Genomic DNA, 25,736 nt, shown 5'->3' on the forward strand with positions numbered 1-25,736 from the left:
ACCTGTTGAGTCATCCAGCTGACCTGCAATAACCCCACCTCAATCACAATCTCACACACCTTCCATGAGTTATCCATAATGATTTTGTCTATAATACACTACACCAGGGGTGTCAAACTGGCGGCCCTCCAGCTGTTGCAAAACTACAAGTCCCATCATGCCTCTGCCTTTGGGAGTAACACTTGTAACTGTCAATCCTGAATTGCCTCATGGGTCCTGTAGTTTGGCAACAGCTGGAGGGCCACCAGTTTGACACCTGTGGACTAGAGAATAAAACAGTGGTAGTTCCAATTCTTTATGTCACACAATTGTAGCACAAAGGTTTACGAAAATGCACAATTTTTGTACAAAAATATATTAAAGTTAATAATAGGGCCTACAAATGCAAAGACTAAATAGATACCCAACATGTCAAGCCTTAAAATTGCGTGAACCTGTGAAACTGCAAAAAACTTCCGTACCCTATGTTTTTCATAGGCGTAGCTTTAACCTTTTGGCGCCGGCTGAACGCAAATGTGTTCTGGGCCGCACATTTGCGTTCTATTAGAAAAAAAACATATGTGCTGAGAGCGCGCGCCCTGCGCACTCCCAGCATGCACATTCGATCTCCCCTTTCGAACAGGACCTTTCCCGATCATGTGACTGCTGTGACAGCGAATCACAGCGGTCACATGACCCTAAAACCCCCGCCTCGCCTCCCAGCTTCTGGAACCCTTAAAGGGCTGGGAGGCGCCGGCGCCTAGGGGTTAAAATCCCTAACAGGTCATCAGTTTGGAGTGAACGGTGACTGGTCTATGGCCATATGTACCATGTGTAGCGTTTTCATGCGTAGGCGTCCCCAACATCTGCATTTATGTTTGTGTGTGCATGTCTTTGGGGGTGAGGGGTCTCAAAATTTCTAAGTACTTGGGTGTATCTTTAATTTTTTACACTTTTTAAAAAAAATGTTTTTACTAAACTTTTAGTTTATCACATAGGGTACCATAGTTTTTTTTTGCGATTTTATGGGCATGTACAATTTTAGAGCTTGACTTGTTTGAAACCTATTTACTCGATGCAATCCGATCTTTTAAAGTTTACCAAAAAATTGGGTATAATATTGTATTTGTTGGCACTAAAATTAATTTTAGTGTATTTTTTTTCCCTGAAAATATGCATTTGATAAACGATACTTGAACAAAAATTAGCTGCATGGTTGAGTTGCCAGAAAGAAGCCTTTACTTTGCCAATGCCACAAAAAGCCTGGTTACAATATACCCGACAACACCTTGACATGTCTCATTGGGCTTTTTTTTGGCATTGGCGCAGTAAAGGCTTCTTTCTGGCAACTCGACCATGCGGCTTATTTTTGTTCAAGTATTGTTATGCTCCTTGGGGCTCATTCACACTAGAATGCAGGTGCAATGCGGCTCAAATGCAGTCCCAGAAAACACCAAAGGGCCACACATAATGTTCAACATATGTAATGCTTGACTGTTAGCTATTGACTCTACAGTTGGTGACTTCTGCTCACTGTGCGCTTCAGCATGCGCAGACCCTGCTCTGTCATGTGACATGGCCTACCACTTGGTGGCTGAGTTGCTGTTGTTCCCAGTTGCTTCCACTTTGTTATAATCCCACTAACAGTTGACCGTGGAATGTTTAGTACCCAGGAAATGTCACAGATGGACTTATTGCACAGGTGGCCACCTATCATGGGACCACGCTTGGAGTCACTGAGCTCCTGAGAGCGACCCATTCTTTCACAAATGTTTGTAGAAGCAGTCTGCATGCCTAGGAGGCGATTGGAACACCTGAATCACATGATTTGGAGGGCGGGACCAATACATTTGGCAATATAGTGTAGCTGTAATGCAGAAGAGACAAAGCATGTCTCTTCTGCATTAAAAATCCTGCCTGTCCACCCATTTTTATTTCTCACCCTAAAGTTCCACTTTAAGTGATTTAGTAATCACCATCTCAGGCCACGATGAAATGAAATGGATCAGAATTTCACATTTTTTCATTTTGAATAGCATAATGAACATTTTCCTCCTGCAGCCGCTGAATGCCGACAGGTGGGAGAGGAGGAGATGCAGTGGTAGCAGGAGGAAAATAGAGAGGATCGGTTTCTGTATATACCATCCCCGCCACCCTTCCTGCCTAGTGTAAAACAGAATGTGATCGCACGGGTCCCCTGGAGCATGGGGCGAGGTCGCCATTGCAACCTCTGACTCTACAACAGTGGTTGGGGGAAGTATGGTAAAAACATGTCTCAACTATGGGGTTTTACCCCCTCCCCCCAAACCGCAAATGTAACTTCCTCCTTGCTGTTTTGAACCCCCTCTAAGGCTGCTTTCACAGTGATGCGCTGTGGTCTGCCCACACTGCGAGTGCACCTGCAGCTTTTCCTTTCAGAAAGTGCACCAGACCTGTAGGATTTAATAGAAGTCTATGGCTCAGCGCCGCTGACCCACAGAAAAGCCGCAGGTGCACCCCTGGATCAGTGTGAAAGCAGCCTAACAGTTGTTAACCCTTTTATAGGTGCTGATATGGCCATTGCAGAAGTGCAGTGTATGTGATGTTTAATACACAGACCTTTTTTTTCCCTCTTCTAGCTTTTGCTGGCATTACTTTCCATTTCAAGGCTACTAGAAATGTCCTGAGACAGGGGCTGGCGCTACAGAGCAAGCACCGGCTTATGTGGCTCCTGCTGCCTCTCTGCAGCCCCGCTTCCTCTGCTGCCTCTCTGTGGCCCCCCTGCTTCCTCTCCGCGTTCCCCCTGCTTCCTCTGCTGCCCCTCCGTAGCCCCCCTGCTTCCTCTCCGCGGCCTTCCTGCTTCCTGTGCTGCCTCTCCGCAGCACCCCTGCTTCCTCTCCGCGGCCCCCCTGCTTCCTCAGCTGCCTCTCCACGGCCCCCCTGCTTCCTCAGCTGCCGGCGCTGACTCGATGCACTATTAGGCTCTGGGATGGTGGGTCAGCAATCCCAGATCGCGATCATTGGGTTGCCGACCCCAGGCACGCACTTACCTTGACGTCGAGGGCCACATTAGAAGGCTCCAAGGGTCACATGTGGCCTGCAGGGCACAGGTTGCCCACATGGAAGAAAAATATATTTGAAATATATTTTAAAAATATTCTTCCCAAATATATTGACATATATTTGAAATGCTACAATTTTGGTCATATTCAATATATTTATATATATATATATATACACATACTGCATGTTGAAATGTGTTTTTTATATATTACAAAATATATGAGAAATATTTTGAAAAATATCTTCTTTTTAAATATATTGTTCAGATTTTCTTTAACATATAAAAAATACAATACACATACACACACATATATATATATATATATATATATATATATATATATATTGAAATATTTTGAAATATATTAAATATGACCAAAATTGTAGCATTTCAAATTGATGTCAATATATGTTAAAATTACTTTTGTATATGTTAAAAAAAATCTGAAGAATATATTTAAAAAATATATATTTTTTAAAAATATATTCTTCAGATTTTTTTTAACACATAAAAAATGATTTCAACATATATTTTTACATATATTTGAAAATGCATTCCAAAAATGTAGATTTGTATTTTTAAAGACATACAGTATATTTGAAATGTATTTTTAATTTTAATTTAAAGTTTTCATATATTTTGTAATTAAAATGCATTTCAACATGCAGTGTGTATAGACACACATATATATATATATATATATATATATATATATATTGAAATATATTGAATATGGCCAAAATTGTAGCATTTCAAATATATGTCAATATATTTGGGAAGAATATTTTTAAAATATATTTCAAATATATTTTTCTTCCATGTGGGTCTGCAAAACACAGAGAGAGAAATACACAGCAGCATGTTTCCCTAGTAAAACACACATAGGGGGTAAATCCTCTGGAGGACCCAAAACAAAAAATGCAATATGTAAATATGGTGCTTGTTGCCAAAAAGCAAAATAATTAAAACCATTAAAATACATGTAAATAAAAAATAATAAAATATACACCATCCATCCTAAACAAAACCTATAAAGCTATCTGGATGGTTACATTCAACAATAATAAAAAACAAATAAAAAATTATTAATATTATACCAAAAATACAAAAACAGACATAAAAAATATTAACAATTAAAATAAAATAAAACTAGGAAAAGGATAACAAATATAATATATTGCAGCTTGCCAAGCCTTGACGATGTGGTGGCTGCATTTGTTTTCTATTTTTAGGCTTTTTTTCCCTGGTGACCTGGTCAGTAACACACCTCCTGTATTGGAGCACCTGCACTCTGGAGGAATGAGCACGGGGGGCACCTCTGGACAGCAGCATTGTCAGTCTGCGACGAGGGCAGTGTTACAAGTACTAGCTAATTTAAATACACTAACGAACTGAAGCTGAACGCCATAATCAGTTACGGCAAATGGTTTTCCTTCCTCTTGGGAAGTGTTAAATGGTCTGTCTCATCCCTATAACCGCAAGATTGCTTTCAGACCTGCAGGCTGGATCACCAGATGAAAAGAATGAAGCCTTAAAAAAAAAATGAACGCAGCTACCACATCTAAGAATTGGGAAGCAGAAATATAATGCATGTTTGCTTTAGGGTTTAATACAGGCATATAGAAATTGGCCCATTTTTGACAGGATCACCAGATATTTATTTTCATTTCCAAATATACAGTAATAAATAAAACACAGAATGAACAGGAATGCGTTGTACAGATTTCCTTTTTTTTGCGGTCAGGACAAAACAAAAAAATGTTTAAAAATTCTCTTTTTCCTTTTAGTCAGTCTGAAATATTACAGACAAATATGTTGTATTACCATTTCCCGTCAGCAGGTGGCACACCTGGTTTCTTTTTAGAGGTCTTCCAGGGTGTGTATAGAGCTCAACAGCTGAAGCTGAAATTCCTCCCTCTCTTTTATTTCTGAAACGACCATCCCAAGACCGTAATCATTTTTCTTTAAACCGATTGCACTTTCTGTCTACTTTTTCTGCATGATGCAGTTTTAAACCAGTAAAGAAAACACAAAGGAGAAGTGATGGAGCAAAATTTCTAAAGGTGCCAGTTTACTGTCCATCAGACTTTTGGGGGGCCAGATTGTGGCCACTGGGAGGGGAAAAGGTCCAGGTGTCAGTGGCAGGGATTGTGCCCCATTGTTGATGTCACTGGGAGGATTCATGCCCCATCATTAGTGTCACTGGGCCCAACTGTTAGTGTCAGTGGGAGGAATTGTGCCACATTGTTGGTGTCAGTGGAAGGAATTGTGCCCCATCATTGGTATCAGTGGGAGGAATAGTGCCCCATCATTGGTGTTATTGGGAGGATTCATGCCCCATCATTGGTGTCACTAGGCCTAATTGTTGGTATCAGTGGGAGGAATTGTGCCTCATTGGTGTCAGTGGGAGGAATTGTGCCACATTGTTGGTGTCAGTAGGAGGGATTGTGCCCCATCATTGGCATTATTTGGAGGATTCACGCCCCATCATTGGTGTCACTGGGCCTAATTGTTGGTATCAGTGGGAGGAATTGTGCCCCATTGTTGGTGTCAGTAAGAGGGATTGTGCCCCATCATTTACATTATTGGAAGGATTCGCGCCCATCACTTGGCCTAATTGTTGGTATCAGTGGGAGGAATTGTGCCCCATTGTTGGTGTCAGTGGGAGGAATTGTGCCCCATTGTTGGTGTCAGTGGGAGGAATTGTGCCACATTGTTGGTGTCAGTGGAAGGAATTGTGCTCCATTGTTGGTGTCAGTAGGAGGGATTGTGCCCCATCATTGGCGTTATTGGGAGGATTCACGCCCCCATCATTGGTGTCACTGGGCCTAATTGTTGGTATCAGTGAGAGGAATTGTGCCCCATTGTTGGTGTCAGTAGGAGGGATTGTGCCCCATTATTGGCAACATTGGGAGGATTCACGCCCCATCATTGGTGTCACTGGGCCTAATTGTTTGTATCAGTGGGAGGAATTGTGCCGCATCGTTGGTGTCAGTGGGAGGAATTTTGCCCCATCGTTGGTCTCATTGGGCCCAATTGTTGGTGTCATCGGGTTATTTGAAAGAATTGGGCCCCATCATTGGTGTCATTGGGAGGAATTGTGCCCCTTCACTGGGGGGGCAAACCATTTTTGGTATCAGTGGATGAAACAGTGCCCCAAGAGCCGGCTAAAAGTAAGCAAAGGGCGGCATTTGGCTCTCGGGCTGCATTTAGAGCTACATTCAGGTGAAAAGGTGTCGCTACTCCAGGCCACATTCTGATTCCGGTTCCCTGTGGGAACTGAGATGTGAGATAAGGGACAGTTTTTTGGAGAACCTCTTCCCGCATTCAGAACATGAAAACGGTTGAACCCCAGTGTGGACCTGATGATGTTTAACCAAACCGGACTTGTTGGTAAAGCCCCTGCCGCATTCGGAGCAGGAGTAGGGGCGATCGCCTGTGTGGATTTTTTGATGAGTGGCAAGGTTGGACCTTCCTGTAAAAGATTTCCCGCACTCTGAACACGAATAGGGCTTCTCGCCGGTGTGGATTCTCTGGTGCGTGATGAGAAGAGCCCTCGAGGAAAAGCTTTTCCCACACTCTGAACAGGAATAAGGTCTTTCTCCCGTATGAGACCTCTGGTGTAAAATAAGATGTCCGATCTGTGTAAAGCACTTTCCGCACTCGGAGCAGGAAAATGGCTTCTCTTCCCTGTGAATTCGCTCATGGGCGTCAAGAACTGACTTTTGTCTGAAACATTTCCCGCACTCTGAACAGGAAAAAGGACGCTCGCCAGTATGAACCCTTTCGTGAATGATGAGATATCGTCTCTGAGAAAAACATTTTCCACATTCTGAGCAGGAATACGACTCCTCCCCCGTGTGAAATTTCTCATGGGTGATCAAAGAAGATTTTTGGGCAAAACATTTTCCACACTCGGAGCAGGAATACGGCTTCTCTCCCGAGTGAGTCCTCTGATGCCTGGCAAGGGCCGATTTCTGTATAAAACCTTTCCCACATTCACAGCAAGAAAAAGGCCGATCGGTGCTGTGGCTCTTTTGATGCCTCCGAAGGATAAATTTATGAGCGAAGCACTTCCCGCAATCGGGACATGGATATGGCTTCTCTACGTTGTGACTTCTCTGGTGTGAAATTAGTTCTGCTCTTTGAGTGAATCGTTTCCCACACTCAGAACATGGGTATATGTCATCCCAGCTACCAGGAGGTTGAACAGGAAACCCCATGCCATGTGCAGAGGGATCCGGAGATAGACCTGAACAGTTACGGAGATTTAGGAGAACAGTGTTTTCTCCTGAAGAATGAGTTGTAAGGTGGTACCTCCTATATCGCCCATCTGAGGAGAAAAAAAAATTTTGGTAAAATATCGGTAACATTTTGATAAAATGTTGGTCAAATTTTGATAAATTTTTTGTAAAATATTGGTAAAATTTTGATAACATTTTGATAAAATTTTGGACAAATTTTGATATTTTTTTGTAAAATATTGGTAAAATTTTGATATTTTGATAACATTTTGGTAATATTTTGATAAAATTTTGGTAAACTTCTGTAAGGGTCAGAAGGAGATCAACTGCAGGACAAATGGACCCATCAGTGAATTCTACATCATCACAGAAGCATCTCAAACAGGTACCATCGACAAGTCTAAAAGCCCTTCAATAGTCCTAAAGCGTAATTAAAGCCGAATACTAATTATTCCTAAAATTGTTTCTTCTCCCTCATCCTACCTTTTCTGCCTACCCTGTGTAAAAAAAAAAAAAAAAAAGATCTGTATGCTTAACGTTTTTAAATTCGCTCCAGTCCGGTCACATGATCCTGTAGCTCACGTGTGTCAAACTGGTGGCCCTCCAGCTGTTGCCAAAACTACAAATCCCCTGAGGCATTTCAGGATTGACAGTTACAAGCATGACTCTGAAAGGCAGAGGAATGGCGGGACTTGTAGTTTTGCAACAGCTGGAGGGCCGCCAGTTTGACATCCCTGTGTTAGGGTTTTGGTTAAACTGGGGAAGGATAGACCCCCCGTCGAGTTTTAATTGTGGTCTTTGTCTCTACTTGAGAGATTCACCCCATAAAGTCTTCAAGTGTGGGCAGATCTTCTGCTTCTGGTGACAACCGTCTTGGATGGCCAGCTGGATGACTCAACAGGTTGTGGCTCTATCGCCTCCTCCCGACTCTGAAGGACCATAGAACCTTCCAGAGGTCGGTGAGCAGGAAGTCCCATGAGGCATTTCAGGATTGATAGTTACAAGCATGACTCCCGAAGGGAGAGGCATGATGGGACTTGTAGTTTTGCAACAGCTGGAGGGCCGCCAGTTTGACACCCCTGGTGTAGTGTATTATAGGCAAAATCATTACGGATAGCTCATGGAAGTTGTGTGAGACTGTGATTGAGGTCGGATTATTGCAGGTCAGCTGGATGACTCAACAGGTTGTGGCTCTATCGCCTCCTCCTGACTCTGGAGGACCATAGAACCTTCCAGAATTCAGTAAGCAGGAAGTCCCATGAGGCATTTCAGGATTGACGGTTACAATCATGACTCCCAAAGGCAGATGATGGCATGATGGAACTTGTAGTTTGGCAACAGCTGGAGGGCCTCCAGCTTAACACCCCTGCTGTAGCTCTAGCTCCCCTGTGTCAGTGGGTGACTGCTGCAGGGAAGAGGAGGGAGCACCAATGATAGCTAGGCCATGGGAGCCTATGGGTGACATCATGGCTCCCAGAATTCCCAGCCGTTGTCAAGCGTTTAATGACATAGGGGAGCCAGAGCTGCAGAATCACATGACCAGACCAAACTGAAAAAAAGGTATACTAAGTATACAGTGGTAGGCAGGATGGACAAGAATATTGGAAGGATGGAATATTTTTACAAATAGTTCGTTTTAGGCTTTAATTCCATTATAAGTTCCAGTTTTGAGTCTAAGGCTGGCCATACATGAGTCGAAGAATAACCTAAGAATAATCGGCCAATTTTCGCTCTGTTAGTGGGTCAATGGCACCGGCTGATTTTTGTGGTTCCTCCCCTTTTCGGTGATCGGGCATGTTGGAAAATTCGTGAGAAACGGCCGATTTTCGACTCAATGATGGTCAAATCGTACGATAATTTTTCCGAAAAGAATACGTGCATAAGCCGTGACCTGGAAGGAGCAGAAGTTTCGCCTGTTATATGGGGTGAACTTTATGACTTGGTCGGCCGATTTTCGAAATCAATGACGGCACCATCGGATTAGCGAGCGAACGTTTCCGATTTTCGGACGAACAATCGTTCAAAATTCAAACCATGTATGGCCTGCATAAGGCCCCTTTCACATGGGATGGACTTTAGATCAGCCGGGGATCTACCCACTGATCCCCTGTTGATCAGAGCGGGGCAGATGACAGGTTCGTGTCCACTCAGTGCGGAGCGGACACGGATCGAGCCCGCTCTGCTCTCTGGGCTGCCGTCAGTAAACAGACTCCACTGTTCATTTACATCTGACTGCCTTACAATCCGATCTGCCTATCAGGGGTGTCAAACTGGCGACCCTCCAGCTATTGCGAAACTACAAGTCCCATCATGCCTCTACCTTTGAGTCATGCTTGTAACTGTCAATCTTGCAATGCCTCATGGGACATGTAGTTTGGTAACAGCTGGAGGGCCGCCAGTTTGACACCTGTGCCCTAGATGGAGGAGGGCTGATCCCCTTCATTTTTTGTGGGCCGGATCAGATTAGAGGTAGGCGGGTTTAAACGGACACAAGTCCGTTTACATGCGCCGGTCCATAGGGGTGAATGGAGGGTCCGATCAGGTCGGCCTGAAAAATGGTGGACCCGATCAGACCCGTCAAATGAAAGGGGCCCAATTCTACCAAACACCTCCTACTGACAGAAGGGGGGGGGGGGAGAAGATTGTTGTAGTCACTAAACAAGTAGAATCTGAGACTTTTGTTCTGGATTATATGCCCGGTCCTACGATGCGATTTGCGAATTGAAATCGCATCTAATGAATGTGAATGTCGGTGTCTTATAGTGTGCGATTTGTTGCAATAAAGTCTTCAGAAATCTCAACAGAAATCGTGTTGAAATTGCACACAAATCGCTGCGGTGTGACCGGTGACTTAGGCTCCATTTATATTATTGTGTAGCGGGAACAAGAGTCCCCGCAATGTGATTTTCACATTGCGAAATTCAAGCGATTCTGCATGTTGCACTCACTTGAATCGGCTGCCCTATACATATTTGTCGCCCCAAAGAGAAGCTCCTGCTCGTTTTCAGGCGACAAGCTTCACACAATTTGTAAAGGCACAGTTTGCTGCCAAATCCTGTCACGCGACAATCGCAAAATCTCACTGAGATTGCACGCAAATCGCGGCGGTGTGACCGGTGACTTAGTGTTTATTACTCACCGGAGTCAATCTCTTGAGGAATCTCCTCCTTACAGGGCTCATCACTCTCTGCGCACGACTCTTCTGCTTCCTCTTTCACTTCAACTTTGATAACATTTTGATCCTAAATAACCCGAAAGAATACAAATAGTCAACTAAAAAAAAAAATAATCGAACTATAAATCTAAGGACTAAAATGATCGATGTGTAAAGTTGCTACCCCCCCCCCCAAATGTATACGGTCATTTTTATGTTATAAACAGGGAGGTTCCTCAATAACCCAATATGCTGCTAAAACTTGGAACCTGACAGAATTTCTGTACAAATTCCATAGTCTACACCCTGCAGAAGAACTTCATTAAAGATGATATCTGGGAAGCCGGAGAGTGCAGAATCTGGCTCACTTCTGCATAGAAACCAATCAGCTTCTAACCTCAGCTTGTTCAGTTAAGCTTGGTGGCACTTTTCAACTTACTAAAATTGGTCACCACCCTTGGTCACGGTACCCATGATCATTGTTTGGTGGCGCTTTTCAAACTTACTAACATTGGTCACCACCCTTAGTCACGGTACGCATGATCATTGTTTGGTGGCGCTTTTCAAACTTACTAACATTGGTCACCACCCTTAGTCACGGAACCCATGATCATTGTTTGGTGGCACTTTTCAACTTACTAACATTGCTCACCACCCTTAGTCACGGTACCCATGATCATTGTTTGGTGGCACTTTTCAACTTACTAACATTGCTCACCACCCTTAGTCACGGAACCCATGATCATTGTTTGGTGGCACTTTTCAACTTACTAACATTGCTCACCACCCTTAGTCACGGTACCCATGATCATTGTTTGGTGGCACTTTTCAACTTACTAACATAGCTCACCACCCTTAGTCACGGTACCCATGATCATTGTTTGGTGGCGCTTTTCAAACTTACTAACATTGCTCACCACCCTTAGTCACGGTACCCATGATCATTGTTTGGTGGCGCTTTTCAAACTTACTAACATTGCTCACCACCCTTGGTCATTATTTGATGGCACCTTTCAACTTACTAACATTGGTCACCACCCTTGGTCACAGTACCCATGATCATTGCTTGGTGGCACTTTTCAACTAACATTTTTATTATTATACAGGATTTATATAGCGCCAACAGTTTGCTCAGCGCTTAACATTGTTTACCACCCTTGGTCACGGTACCCATGATCATTACTTGGTGGCACATTTCAAACTTACTAACATTGCTCACCACTCTTGGTCACGGTACCCATGATCATTATTTGGTGGCACTTTTCAAACACACAGGAACATTAAGATCTCTGGAGATGGATTTGTAACCTTTAGATTGTCTATGTGTCTCCACAATTTTTATTGTCAAACCCTCAGACAATTCTTTGCTTCTCTTTCTGTTCTCCATGCGACCCACAGGGACACACTCTGAGGTCATCACAGAGGACAAGGGGGAGCTCTTTACGTCTGGAGGAAAAGAAATGTAATCTCCAAATACGGAAAGGTATTGTATTATACATGGAGATCATATCCCCTCCTTATGTGTTATACATGGCGATCATATCCCCCTTTATGTATTATACATGGAGATCATATCCCCCCATGTATTATACACAAAGATTAAATCCCCCTTATGTATTATACACGGAGATCATATCCCCCCTTATGTATTATACATGGTGATCATATCCCCCCCTTATGTATTATAGATGGAGATCATATCCCCCTTATGTATTATACATGGAGATCATATCCCCCCTTATGTATTATACATGGTGATCATATCCCCCCCTTATGTATTATACATGGTGATCATATCCCCCCTTATGTATTATACATGGAGATCATATCCCCCCTTATGTATTATACATGGAGATCATATCCCCCTTATGTATTATACATGGAGATCATATCCCCCCTTATGTATTATACATGGAGATCATATCCCCCTTATGTATTATACATGGAGATCATATCCCCCTTATGTATTATACATGGAGATCATATCCCCCTTATGTATTATACATCAAGATCATATCCCCCCTTATGTATTATACATGGAGACAATATCCCCCCTTATGTATTATACATGGAGATCATATTCCCCTTATGTATTATACATCAAGATCATATCCCCCCTTATGTATTATACATGGAGACAATATCCCCCCTTATGTATTATACATGGAGATCATATCCCCCCTTATGTATGTATGTACATGGAGATCATACCCCCCTTATGTATTATACATGGAGATCATACCCCCCTTATGTATTATACATGGAGATCATATCCCCCCTTATGTATTATACATGGTGATCATATCCCCCTTATGTATTATACATTGAGATCATATCCCCCCTTATGTATGTACATGGAGATCATATCCCCCCTTATGTATTATACATGAAGATCATACCCCCCCTTATGTATGTACATGGTGATCATATCCCCCTTATGTATTATACATGGAGATCATATCCCCACTTATGTATGTATGTACATGGAGATCATATCCCCCCTTATGTATAATACATGGAGATCATACCCCCCTTATGTATTATACATGGAGATCATATCCCCCCTTATGTATAATACATGGAGATCATACCCCCCCTTATGTATTATACATGGTGATCATATCCCCCCTTATGTATTATACATGGTGATCATATCCCCCCCTTATGTATAATACATGGAGATCATATCCCCCTTATGTATTATACATGGTGATCATATTCCCCCTTATGTATTATACATGGAGATCATATCCCCCTTATGTAATATACATGGAGATCATATCCCCCCCTTATGTATTATACATGGTGATCATATCCCCCCTTATGTATTATACATGGAGATCATACCCCCCCTTATGTATTATATCCCCCCTTATGTATTATACATGGTGATCATATCCCCCCTTATGTATTATACATGGAGATCACACCCCCCCTTATGTATTATATCCCCCGTTATGTATTATACATGGAGATCATACCCCCCCTTATGTATTATACATGGAGATCATATCCCCCTTATGTATTATACATGGAGATCATATCCCCCCTTATGTATTATACATGGTGATCATATCCCCCCTTATGTATTATACATGGAGATCATATCCCCTCCTTATGTATTATACATGGTGATCATATCCCCCCTTATGTATTATACATGGTGATCATATCCCCCCTTATGTATTATACATGGAGATCATATCCCCCTTATGTAATATACATGGAGATCATATCCCCCCTTATGTATTATACATGGAGATCATATCCCCCCTTATGTATTATACATGGAGATCATATCCCCCCTTATGTATTATACATGGAGATCATATCCCCCCTTATGTATTATACATGGAGATCATATCCCCCCTTATGTATTATACATGGAGATCATATCTCCCCTTATGTATTATACAAGGTGATCATATCCCCCCTTATGTATTATACATGGAGATCATATCCCCCCTTATGTATTATACATGGAGATCATATCCCCCCTTAATCTCCTCTTCTCAAGAGAGAATAAATTCAGTTCCTCTAATCTTTCCTCATAGCTGAGCTCCTCCATGCCTCGTATCAGTTTGGTTGCCCTTCTCTGTACTTTCTCCAGTTCCCCAATGTACTTTTTGTGAATTGGTGCCCAAAACTGAACTGCATATTCCAGATGAGGTATTACTAATGATTTGTACCAGGGGAAATGATCTCTCTCTCTGGAGTCTATACCTCTCCTAATACAAGAGAGGATTTTGCTCATTTTAGACACCGCAGCTTGGCATTGCATGCCATTATTAAGCTTGTGATCTACCAGAACTCCCAGATCCTTCTCCACCATTGACCCCCCAGTTTTATCCCCCCTAGTATGTATGATGCATGCATATTCTTAGCCCCCAAGTGCAGAACCTTACATTTATCAACATTAAACCTCATTTGCCACATAGTTGCCCAATTACACAGAGCATTGAGGTTGGCTTGGTGTCATCTGCAAAGACTGAAATGGTACTATTAATCTCAGACCATTTAACGTTTATAAATGTATTAAAAAGTAAAGCTCCCAACACTGAATGTTGGGGTACACCACTAATAACACAGAACTTTGGGGTACACTACTAACAACCCTACACCATTCAGAATATGAATAATTAACTATTGTAACTCCCTCCTCATTGGCCTACCTAATCACAGGCTATCCCCTCTTCAGTCTCTCATGAATGCTGCTGCCAGACTCATCCACCTTACTAACCGTTCTGTGTCTGCCACCCCTCTCTGTCAATCCCTCCACTGGCTTCCATTCAGTGTCCTCCACCCCTCTCTGCCAATCCCTCCGCTGGTCACCATTCATTGTCCTCCACCCCTCTCTGCCAATCCCTCCACTGGCCCCCATTCATTGTCCTCCACCCCTCTCTGCCAATCCCTCCACTGGCTTCCTATTGCCCAACGGATAAAATTCAAAACATCAACAATCACATATAAAGCCATTTATAACACTGCCCCAAAATTACATCACCGATCTTGTCTCTAGATATCACCCAAACCGTACTCTCCGCTCCTCGCAAGACCTCCTACTCTCTAGCTCCCTTGTCTCCTCCTTCCATGCTCATCTCCAGGACTTCTCCAGAGCTTCCCCCATCCTCTGGAACTCTCTACCCCAATTTATCAGACTATCGCCTACTCTGCTCACTTTTAGGCGATCTCTGAAAACCTATCTCTTCAGGGAAGCCTATCCTGCCCTCAGCTAATACTGGAATCTTCTACTCTTCCAACCAGTCCATCCCCCACAGTTACTACCTTTTGTACCACTAGCCCTTCCCTCCTAGATTGTAAGCTCCAAGGAGCAGGGCCCTCCTATCCCTCTTGTATTGAACTGTATTGTTGCTGTGTTGTCTCCCGTTATATTGTAAAGTGCTGAGCAAACTGTTGGCGCTATATAAATCCTGTATAATAATAATTAACCACTACTCTCTGAATACCATCTTTTAGCCAGTTTTCTATCCAATTACAAACTGATTTTTCCAAGCCTGTAGACTTTACCTAACACATTAGCTGTGTGTGGGGAACTGTGTCTTTGAGAAAAATGCAAGCTATATGATGAACAAATCAGTCAGCAATCACACTGTAGACAGCCATCTGTCTTAAAACATTACTGACCTCAATCCCGTGTCCCTCAGTTCCATCTACTTGATCATCCGATGGGATCTCTTGAAGTTCCTCTGCGGAGTCCTGGAAATACAGAGGGCTGGGACATCTCTGTGGGGTATTTCTGTTACTGGATCCAACTGCATAAAGTACAGAAATTATATAGCTAATTACATATAATTTACAAGAATTAACAGACAAGCACTTGGTAAAGTAGTATTCTGCTACCCAATGTCGGCAAAAGACTTCCCTCCTTCTAGCCAGTCATTTAATATTATTACACATAAAAATATGAAGCACCGCGTATATCTAATATACAACTTGAAAATTCCTAAACTTCAATACACAGCATTAATTTGCTACACCTGGCAACAGGACAAATGTCTGTTAAAAATGTCCCCTCAATGAGAAACATCTGTGACTTTCTTTTATATTTAATCCTCACCTGTGCTGATCTCTATAGGAATATCCTCCTCTTTAATCCTCGCACATCCTTCTTCCTCCTCCTCAGCTTTGATGTCTCTCTGAGTGTCTCTGGGATCTGTGAATAAAGATGAGAGTGAAGCCCCCTGTACTGAGATGTATGAGAGACCCCACAGAGTGTGTGTGGGGGGAGACTGGTCACGTATCAATGACATGATGTGAGGAGGAGAGCCGGAGTCTAATAGAGGATGATAGCTCCTGACCCATCCACTGGGCACATAGGGGGTTATTTACTAAAACTGAAGCAGCTCTGCAGAGAAACCAACCAGCTTCCAGATTTTATTGCCAAAGCTTAACTGAACAAGCTGAAGTTAAAAGCTGATTGGCTGCTGTGCACAGCTGCACCAGATTCTGAGTACTCCTGAAGGAGTCTGGGGGCCAGCCAACTTCCCACTGTCCATGCACCCAGGACTAAGGAGACCCCCCTCCTCTTGGGGTTACAAGGAACCTTTTCCCCAAGAGGGTTATTTCACTTACCTGGGTACTTGGCTGGTTGTTGATTATACCAGCTACCCTTTCCACGCAATTAGGGCTGGAGGGACTGTTTCTGGGACCCCTTGGCACACTGTACATAGTGGGACTATTATCCTGGAGCAATGTGTTATGTGCAGAGGGTGAATTCTTTCAGGTTTCCTGGCATCAACTCTTGTTTGCTGTTAATAGGTGATAAGTTCTCACTTTGTTTATTCACCTCCAGAGTCCAGACTGCTAGGTACCAGGAAGGAATCCATTGTTTCCTTGTGTTTGTTTATGTAATGAAATTTTCTCCTGGAACTTGTAATGTGGACCATGCCTGTCTAGGGGGGAGGGATTTGTGTATCAATGCTGTGCTGTTTGTTAATAAAGTCAGTTCTTGTTTTACTCCAACATCAGTTCTGTCTGATGCTTGGGATAAATCTGTTATATTCTGGTCCCAGAGGGGAGGAAGGTGTAGTTTAGTGGAGATACCCAGTCGGGGTGTCAGGCAGTCCGTCACAGTGTTTATTACCTGTTCTAATCTCTGGAGGATCATCCTCCTCCTTATATGGCTCGTCACCGCTCACAGATGGCTCATCTTCATCTTTCACTTCAACTTTAATCAGATTTTCATTCTGAATAACACAAACATACAAACTTAACTGACAACAAGAATCAAGATTCTTATGATCCTTCCTGTTATTACTGTTCTAATATGCTCTTCATGGCCATCTACCTACACCTAACATTTTCTCTGTTATATTTCATTTATATATTATCATTATTTACTTTTTGTGGTCATCTACCTGATCTTCCTGAGGGATCTCCTGATGTTCCTGTGTGGAGTCCCGGGAATACAGAGGACAGGGACATCTCTCTGGTGGGTTCCCATTACTGGATCCATCTGTAGGAAACACACACACTGACTGAATCCATTGTTTCTATGTCTTTATATCAGAGGATGTGTGTATCTAGGTGGATCCTCAATACAAGAAATAAAAGTCTCCTCTTACCCGGTGATGTGAGGGGCGGCCGGTCCTCCATCATGACGTTCTTCTACAGATCCTTGTGTCCTTCTATATACTCCCACTCCTCTATTGTTTCTATATCTTTCTATCAGAGGATGTGTGTATCTAGGTGGAACCTCAATACATGAAATAAAAGTCTCCTCTTACCCGGTGATGTGAGGGGCGGCCGGTCCTCCATCATGACGTTCTTCTACAGATCCTTGTGTCCTTCTATATACTCCCACTCCTCTATTGTTTCTATATCTTTCTATCAGAGGATGTGTGTATCTAGGTGGATCCTCAATACAAGAAATAAAAGTCTCCACTTGCCCGGTGATGTGAGGGGGCCGGTCCTCCATCATGACGTTCTTCTACAGATGCTTGTGTCCTTCTATATACTCCCACTCCTCTATTGTTTCTATGTCTTTCTATCAGAGGATGTGTGTATCTAGGTGGATCTTCAATACAAGAAATAAAAGTCTCCTCTTGCCCGGTGATGTGAGGGGCGGCTGGTTCTCCATCATGACGTCCTACTACAGCAGATCCTTGTGTCCTTCTATATACTTCCACTCACAAAAAAATATAATGTAGCATCCTGATACCTTATAGGAACCTGACATACTATGACTTTATATCTGAGGATGTGTGTATCTAGGTGGATCCTCAATACAAGAAATTAAAGTCTCCTCTTACCTAGATGGCTCGCCATCATGACGTCCTTGTAGAGATCCTTGTGCCCTTCTATATACTCCCACTCCTTTTCATGAGTCTATACTTGCCCATGAAGGTTTCTTTGTTCGGTTCCCACTGCAACAAATCCATAATATCACAAACACGTTAAAATGTAAATCTCGTCAAACATACAAATAAAAATGTAAAATAGAGAGCCTCCAGGGCTCAGTCTGTTTTCTGGGTGTTCCATTAATGAGCCTGTTTTAGGTTCTTTCAGGTTTCGTAATATTGAGCTCCCTTGTCTAACACAAGACTATGCCCCCTATCAGATATCTACACACCTCCAACTTCTGATAGGATGACAATGAGCTGATTTTATAGTGTTGCTTGGCAGTTTCGGGACTACAGTCTCTTGGAGAACATTCTGGGCCTTTCCTTTGGACACCCCTTGACGTCCATTGCATTTTAAACATTTTCTTATAACTTGGCCTCAGGAGCTTGTTGAAAAGCACAACTGTGAGTCTAGACGGTGCTATCCCAAGAAAATGTGCCGACTGGCAATACTCTTGAGAGCTGTTCGGCAGCTCTGTTGAAACATTTGATCTATGGAGCTTCTGAACAGGACAATCAGCAAGAACGAGGATTTTCCACCAAATTAGGACATCGCTGTACTTCCGGGATACAGACCCTAAACATCATAGAAGATTTCTACCAGCTGACCCCTTGGCTACATCCTATCCTCAGGAGCCCCCATCCAATGTTCTCCCCATCAGAGGACTTGCAGGAAAATGAGGATGTGTGGAGGTGACATGATCCCCCCATCCAGCCCACACACAGTGCTGGGACCCCCTTCTCTCATAATAAGAAAACATTATTACCTCCTCCTCCCTGGGCACACATTCACACAACCACCAGGAGGATTCTCACACTGCTGCAACTTCTGCCCCCATCAGGACTACAACAAAATGGCCGCCGACCCAGTTACAAGAACCGTCTGAGCTACGAAAAAATGGGCGAAAACCTTGCACAAGGGATTGTTCTTATGCTATAACTCGGCTCTAGAGTTTGTTCTAGAAAAGCCCTTCCTTGTATGAAGAGCCTAACTGCTGGGAAAGGGATGAAGCATCAACTTCCGGTCTGTGGCTCCGTTGTGCGTTCCACGGTAGGCCCGCTACTTCCGTGTTGCTGTAGTTACGCGCGTGCGCACCATGAGGGAACTGGGCTATTAACGGCCATTTTCTTGTAGCTCAGGTCAGAAACCCAGAATATTTACTGAATTAATTTCTTATAAGTGTGGGTGTGGAGAGTGTGAGCCCAGTGAGGAGGAGGTAATAATGTCTTCTTACTATGAGAGAAGGGGGTCCCAGCACTGTGTGTGGGCTGGATGGGGGGATCATGTTACCTCCACACATCCTCATCTTCATGCAACTCCTCTGATGGGGGGAACATTGGATGGGGGGTGCTCTGCTGATGGTACTGGGGACATATTCTCCAGTAAGGTGCTACCCATGTTTTTCGTTGCATCAATGTGGGGTCAGATCGAATTTAAATACAAATTTCTTCATTTTTTTGTGAAGGGCCCTACAGCTAATAATTACAGCTTGGACAATCGCCCGAATTCTGAAGTCACAATGGACTTTACTAGAAGCTCCTTTACCTTCAAACCAAAAAATTTAATATATTCTAGTCTACCAATGATCGCATGTGGCGGCCGCATTTGTTTTCTTTTTATTTCCCGTATTTTCACCGGTGACACACCTCGTGGAGTCCTGGGGTGGCTACATTCACTCCTCCACCGCATCTATGGAGGAGCAACAGCGTTGTTGTTCATCAGCATTGTCCATGACTGGGGAGGGTGATGTTAGATGGGCTGGTAGATTTAGATGACCATTGTAAGCACCCCGGTCAGTGGTAAATGGATTGTCTCAACCCTCTAACTGCCACTTTTGCCAGACAGTTTGGTTTGTTAACCTCTTCACTCCGGCTGACCGCAAATGTGCGGCCTGGGCCTAGACGCCGAGCGACTGCACATTTGTGTTCTATTAAAAAAGGACATATGTGCCGAGAGAGTGTGCCCTGCGCGCTCCCAGCACACATGTCCAGTACTTACGGAAAGGTCCCAATCTCCTCTTTCAATCGGAACCTTTCCTGATCATCTGACCGCCGTGACAGTGCGTCACGGCGGTCACATGAGCCTAAACCCCGCCTCCCGGCTTCTGAAACTCTTAAAGGGCCGGTAGGCGCCGGCGTGAAGGGGTTAAAGGAAGTTGAAAAATAACAGACTTACTGGCCAGATATGTTACAGGGCGGGGGCTGCGATACTCCCACTGACAGACTGTATCATATACTGTAGGTCATTTTGATTTCGGCCATTGTTACACTTCAAGACGCTGATGCGGTGCGGGAAACTCTGCGAATCCTGTGTGTTTTCCGCACACACCATTGCAATCGTATGGTTTGAGTGTCATTGTTAAATCAATGACTCCCTGAAACATATCGCGAAAACGCAATGCGATTGCCAAAAATCGCATCGCATGGGTGAAAACACCCATGCAATGCGATTCAGGTACAGGTAAAAAAAGGGTCTGCACCTTTTTGGTGCAAAATGTATGTCTCAAATCGCACCGCACAGACATTGCATGTAATTTGCACAGGAATGCAGTGCGATCCCTGTGCGAATTACCTGCGGTGTCCTGCACCACGTTAGTGTGAACCCAGGCTGAAGGATCAGTTCACCTTTATGGAAAAAATAATAAATGCATATATTTTTTGCAGATTTATTATTTTTTTCCTGCAGGAGCCTGGAAAGCATTGCACCCAGGATTGGTAGATCTTGGGTGCAATGTGGGCCCCTGCAGAAATGTCCTCCAGCTTTCAGCCTGTACCTCTGTATATGGGCTTTCTGTTTGTAAGCCGGAGGCCATGTCAATGGACTACAGCACGGGTGTCAAACTGGCGGCCCTCCAGCTGTTGCCAAACTACAAGTCCCATGGCATTGCAAGATTGACAGTTACAAGCATGACTGCCAAAGCTGGAGGCATGATGGGACTTGTAGTTTTGCAACAGCTGGAGGGCCGCTAGTTTGACACCCGTGGACTACAGGAATGCTCAACAGCGCCCCCACAGACCATTGAAACTACAGGTCCGTCTGCTGCAGTGGAAGATGGTACTTGTAGTTTGTTATTTCACAGGAAACTGAAAGAATGACGTGGTTATGTGGGAGGAGCCCCGCGCAGCCGCGGCCTTTTCAAAAAGTGACAGCGGGTGTGGGGACAGCCTGCTGTACGGCCCACCTCTGGCCTATGGATGGGGGTTCTCCTGACACCCCAATAGGAGCTGACCTGACTCCTGGAACTGAGACCTCTGTCTCTTGGCTTCCGGCTTGGACCTCTGAGCCCTCCAGACCTTCCGTCTCCCACACTGGGAGTGGTCTCTAACTGGGAGCCCTGAGCTATTCTCAGACCTGAGTATATAACGACAACCCACACCTGTGTACTCCAGATTGCAGGTGCCTAGCAAAACCCAGATTAAATGTTCCGATCCAGAGCTGCAGAATACAGAGAACACCAAATCCATAGCTTTCTCTGCCCAGAAACATTAGTCTGGAACGTCGCATTCACGCTAAATGTGAATTCTGTGTCACATTTTCCTATCTCCTCACAGTGGCAGCATCTTGTCCTGTCACAACATGTATGGTTGTTATGCTTTATTATTTAATCATATTTTTTCTGTATTGTAAGGAAAATAGAAAATTATGATCGGTACTCACCTTATACTGGTACCAACAAAGTGTGCTGATGAAGTGGAACGTTTTACATCTGATCCAACTTTACACTGTTTTTAGGAATTTAGAAGGACACAAGGATCTCCACAAGGACGTCATGATGGAGAACCGGCCGCTCCTCACATCACCGGGTAAGAGGAGACTTTAATTTCTTGTGTTGAGGATCCACCTAGATACACACATCCTCTGATATAAAGATATAGTATGTGAGGTTCCTATAAGGTGTCAGGATGTCACTGTCTATTTCTCCATGGTGGAGTGGGAGTATATAGAAGGACACAAGGATCTGTAGAAGGACGTCATGATGGAGGACCAGCCACCCCTCACATCGCCCGGTAAGAGGAAACTTTCATTTCTTGTATTGAGGATCCACCTAGATACACACATCTTCTGATAGAAAAACATAGAAACAATAGAGGAGTGGGAGTATATAGAAGGACACAAGGATCTGTTGAAGGATATTTTGATGGAGAACCGGCCACCCCTCACATCACCGGGTAAAAGGAGACTTTAATTTCTTGTATTGAGGATCCACCTAGATACACACATCCTCTGATATAAGGACATAGTATGTGAGGTTCCTGTAAGGTGTCAGGATGTCACTGTCTATTTCTCCATGGAGGAGTGGGAGTATATAGAAGGACACAAGGATCTCTACAAGGACGTCATGATGGAGGACCGGCCACCTCTCACATCACCGGGTAAGAGGAGACTTTAATTTCTTGTATTGAGGATCCACCTAGATACACACATCCTCTGATAGAAAGACATAGAAACAATGGATTCAGTCAGTGTGTGTGTTTCCTACAGATGGATCAAGTAATGGGAACCCACCAGGGAGATGTCCCCGTCCTCTGTATTCCCAGGACTCCACACAGGAACATCAGGAGATCCCTCAAGAGGACCAGGTAGATGACTACAAAGAGTATATAATGAAAGTATACCATTGAGATATAACAAGAGAAAACGTTAGGTGTTTCATCTATTTCTATGTTTCTAGAAGTATCCAGTTTGTGTTTGTTTTACTCAGGATGACAATTTTATAAAAGTTGAAGTAAAAAAAGAAGATGAAGAAGAAGAGACAAATATGAGGGGGGAAGAGCCATGTAAGGAAGAGGCAGTTCCTCCAGGTAAGTAATACATGTTAAATCCAAAAAAAGAGTCCCGGATCCTCCTTGTTCAGTCACTACAACAATCTCTTCTTCTCCCCCCTCCTCTGTCAGTAGACAGTAATTGGGGGACAGTATGTGCCCAGTGGGGGGGTCAAGAGCCATCAGCCTCTATTAGACTCCGACTCTCCTCCTCACATCATGTCATTGAGATGTGACCAGTCTCCCCCCACACACACTCTCTGGGGTCTCTCATACATCTCAGTACAGGGGGCTTCACTCTCATCTTTATTCACAGACACCAGAGAGACTCAGAGAGTTGTCAAACCTGAGGAGGAGGAGGAAGAAGGATGTGTGATGATTAAAGAAGAGCAAAGTGCTATACAGATCAGCACAGGTAAATAAAAATAAATAAGGAAAGTATTAATTTATTGCTTGAATATCATGTGCCATGACTAGATGGATTATGTTCTTGGAGTATCATTTGACAGAACTGGTGGAGGTAAAGTCGCTTGTAAATTCTGGATCCATAAAATGAACCTTTTTCTTTTCTCTGCAGATGGACGTTGTAGAAGGTACAACACAGAGAAGCATTCCATTGTCTCTTCAGATGGCCAAAGGAAAGATAATAACATCACATCAGATTCACCCCAAGAAAACGCCATTACCCCGAGTCTCCATGTGGAACTCCAAAATTCAGGTCCGCCGTCTACTCCCTCTACACATGGAAGGTGTTCCCCTAAACATTCAGCTCCTGTTGGCCATCACACAGTTCGTGGTGGTGGGGAAACCTCATGTTCTGAGTGCGGGAAAAGCTTCCCAAGAAAATCTGAACTTGCCAAACACGAAAGAGTTCACACCGGGGTAAAGCCCTATTGGTGTTCAGATTGTGGGAAATGTTTTACCCAAAAGGGCAATCTTGTTATGCATCAAAGACTCCACACGGGTGAGAAGCCATATTCCTGCTCCAAATGTGGAAAATGTTTTGCCGAAAAAGGTCCACTGATCCGACATCAAAAGTCTCACACCGGAGAGAAGCCATACTCCTGTTCTGAATTCGGGAGATGTTTTGCACTAAAGTCCACTCTTGTTAACCATCCGAGGACCCACACGGGAGAGAAGCCTTTTTCCTGTTCTGACTGCGGACGATGCTTCACTCAGAAAGTGGACTGCGTTAAACATGAAAGGACCCACAGGAAAGAGAAGCCATATTTATGCTGCCAGTGCGGGAAAGGTTTTGTGACCAAGTCATCGCTTATATACCATCAGATGACACACACAGGTCAGAAGCCTTTTTCCTGCCCGGAGTGTGGAAAATGCTTTGTCCTGAAAGCGGAACTGAATAAACACGCCAGAGTTCACACTGGGGAGAAACCATATTCTTGCAGCCAGTGTGGAAAAAGCTTTCCAGATATAGCTGGTCTTGACCGCCACAAAATAATCCACATGGACCAGAAGCCTCATTCCTGTTCAGAGTGCGGGAAGGGCTTTGCAACAAAATCAGCTTTGGATTAACACTGAACGACACACACAGGTGAGAAGCCATATTCGTGCCTTCAGTGTGGAAAATGCTTTGCTCGAAGGGCCGACGTTAATAAGCACGAACGCGGTCACAGAGGAGACCGTCCGTATTCATGTTCTGAGTGTGGAAAAGGCTTCCCTGATAAAACCTGTTTGCACCGCTGCAAAACCATTCACACTTGTGAAAGAGACTATCTGTGTCTCTACTGCGGAGAAAGGTTTGCAAATGAAGTTCATTTAGACTGTCCTAAGATGATTCAAGCTGGGGAGAAGCCATATTCATGTCCCCAGTGTGGGAAAGACTTTGCCTGTAAAGCTTTTCTTCTCCGGCACAAAATAACCCACACGGGAGAGAAGCCATACGCTTGTTCTGTTTGTGGTAGAACCTTCAGCCAGAAATCCAGTATGGCTCTTCACGAGAGAGCTCATGCTGGAGAGAAGCCATACTCGTGTCCTGTGTGCAGGAAGCTTTTCAACCAGAAATCCAACCTGGCCACTCATGAAAGGAGCCACACGGGGGAGAAGCCCTATTCGTGTCCTCAGTGCGGGAAAAGCTTTGCACAGAAATCCACTCTTGCTGAGCACGAGAGGATCCACACAGGGCTGAAGCCCTATATGTGTCCTGAGTGTGGAGAGTGTTTTGGCAGAAAATCTAAACTTATCATTCACCAACATTCTCACGTGGGAAATCCTGCTGGTCCACCAAGTGACATGTCTCAAGAGGAGCTTCTGGACACCCAAGATAAAGAACGTGTGGCATAATGATACTACACAGTTATGGCTCACCTTTTAACACACGGTGGTTGCTGTAGAGCAGTTTTTCTCAGATAGGGATGCCAGAAGGTTCTTGGCCATCTTTCCACCTCTGTTGAAAGTATTGGAGTCATTGACTTATGGACAGAGGGCCGTATTTGCAATTACGTATCATTAGTCTTGCAAGGACTAAACATGGCTATGCTCACCATAAAAACAATAATCAAAGATACCTTAAAGGATAGGAGAGTTATCACCTTCATACCACTGGCTGGACATCTTGGTGTAAGGTGTCCATCCTTCAACATCCAAGCCAAGCACATAACTCCATTGCTAAGTGGAAGAAAAAAATCCCAAACGTTGCATACTAGCAAAATCCCTAGTATCAAACAAATGAA

General features: G+C 43.8%; 2 protein-coding genes across 3 annotated transcripts in view; one reads left to right on the forward strand and one right to left on the reverse strand.

The window, feature by feature from the left end:
- The window catches only part of LOC149466182 (uncharacterized), a 40,869-nt gene extending 15,133 nt beyond the window's left edge, over nt 1-25,736 (forward strand). The window contains 5 exon segments of the mRNA XM_089672712.1: nt 22,510-22,656; nt 22,766-22,863; nt 22,986-23,085; nt 23,363-23,461; nt 23,624-25,736. Coding sequence (XP_089528838.1) covers nt 22,510-22,656; nt 22,766-22,863; nt 22,986-23,085; nt 23,363-23,461; nt 23,624-25,347 — 2,168 coding nt within the window. The 3' untranslated portion in view covers nt 25,348-25,736.
- LOC149466183 (uncharacterized) lies at nt 4,657-19,170 on the reverse strand. Of its 2 annotated transcripts, none has more exons than XM_089672810.1 (8): nt 19,050-19,170; nt 18,193-18,306; nt 17,299-17,396; nt 17,025-17,127; nt 15,999-16,094; nt 15,566-15,693; nt 10,406-10,508; nt 4,657-7,355 (listed from the first exon to the last, which is right to left on the reverse strand). In XM_089672810.1, exons 2-8 carry the CDS (start codon nt 18,209-18,211, stop codon nt 6,262-6,264), a joined length of 1,641 nt encoding a protein of 546 aa, XP_089528936.1. In that variant the 5' UTR covers nt 18,212-18,306; nt 19,050-19,170; the 3' UTR covers nt 4,657-6,261. The 2 variants fall into 2 exon arrangements, with proteins under 2 accessions (XP_089528936.1, XP_089528937.1); XM_089672811.1 differs by lacking the exon at nt 19,050-19,170 and adding an exon at nt 18,513-19,018.

Source organism: Staurois parvus, unplaced genomic scaffold, assembly GCF_062004578.1.
Source record: "Staurois parvus isolate SC_StPar_1 unplaced genomic scaffold, SC_StPar_1.0 ptg000132l, whole genome shotgun sequence".
Lineage (NCBI taxonomy): Eukaryota > Metazoa > Chordata > Amphibia > Anura > Ranidae > Staurois > Staurois parvus.

What these genes read in the sequence shown, in the direction of transcription:
- LOC149466183 (XM_089672810.1), bottom strand. An exon ending in TCCTCCAGAGATTAGAACAG is followed by an intron (nt 16,095 to 17,024) that starts GTAATAAACACT and finishes CTTTATTCACAG; the next exon opens with ATCCCAGAGACACTCAGAGA. An exon ending in TCCTCAAGAGATTGACTCCG is followed by an intron (nt 7,356 to 10,405) that starts GTGAGTAATAAA and finishes TTTTCTCCTCAG; the next exon opens with ATGGGCGATATAGGAGGTAC.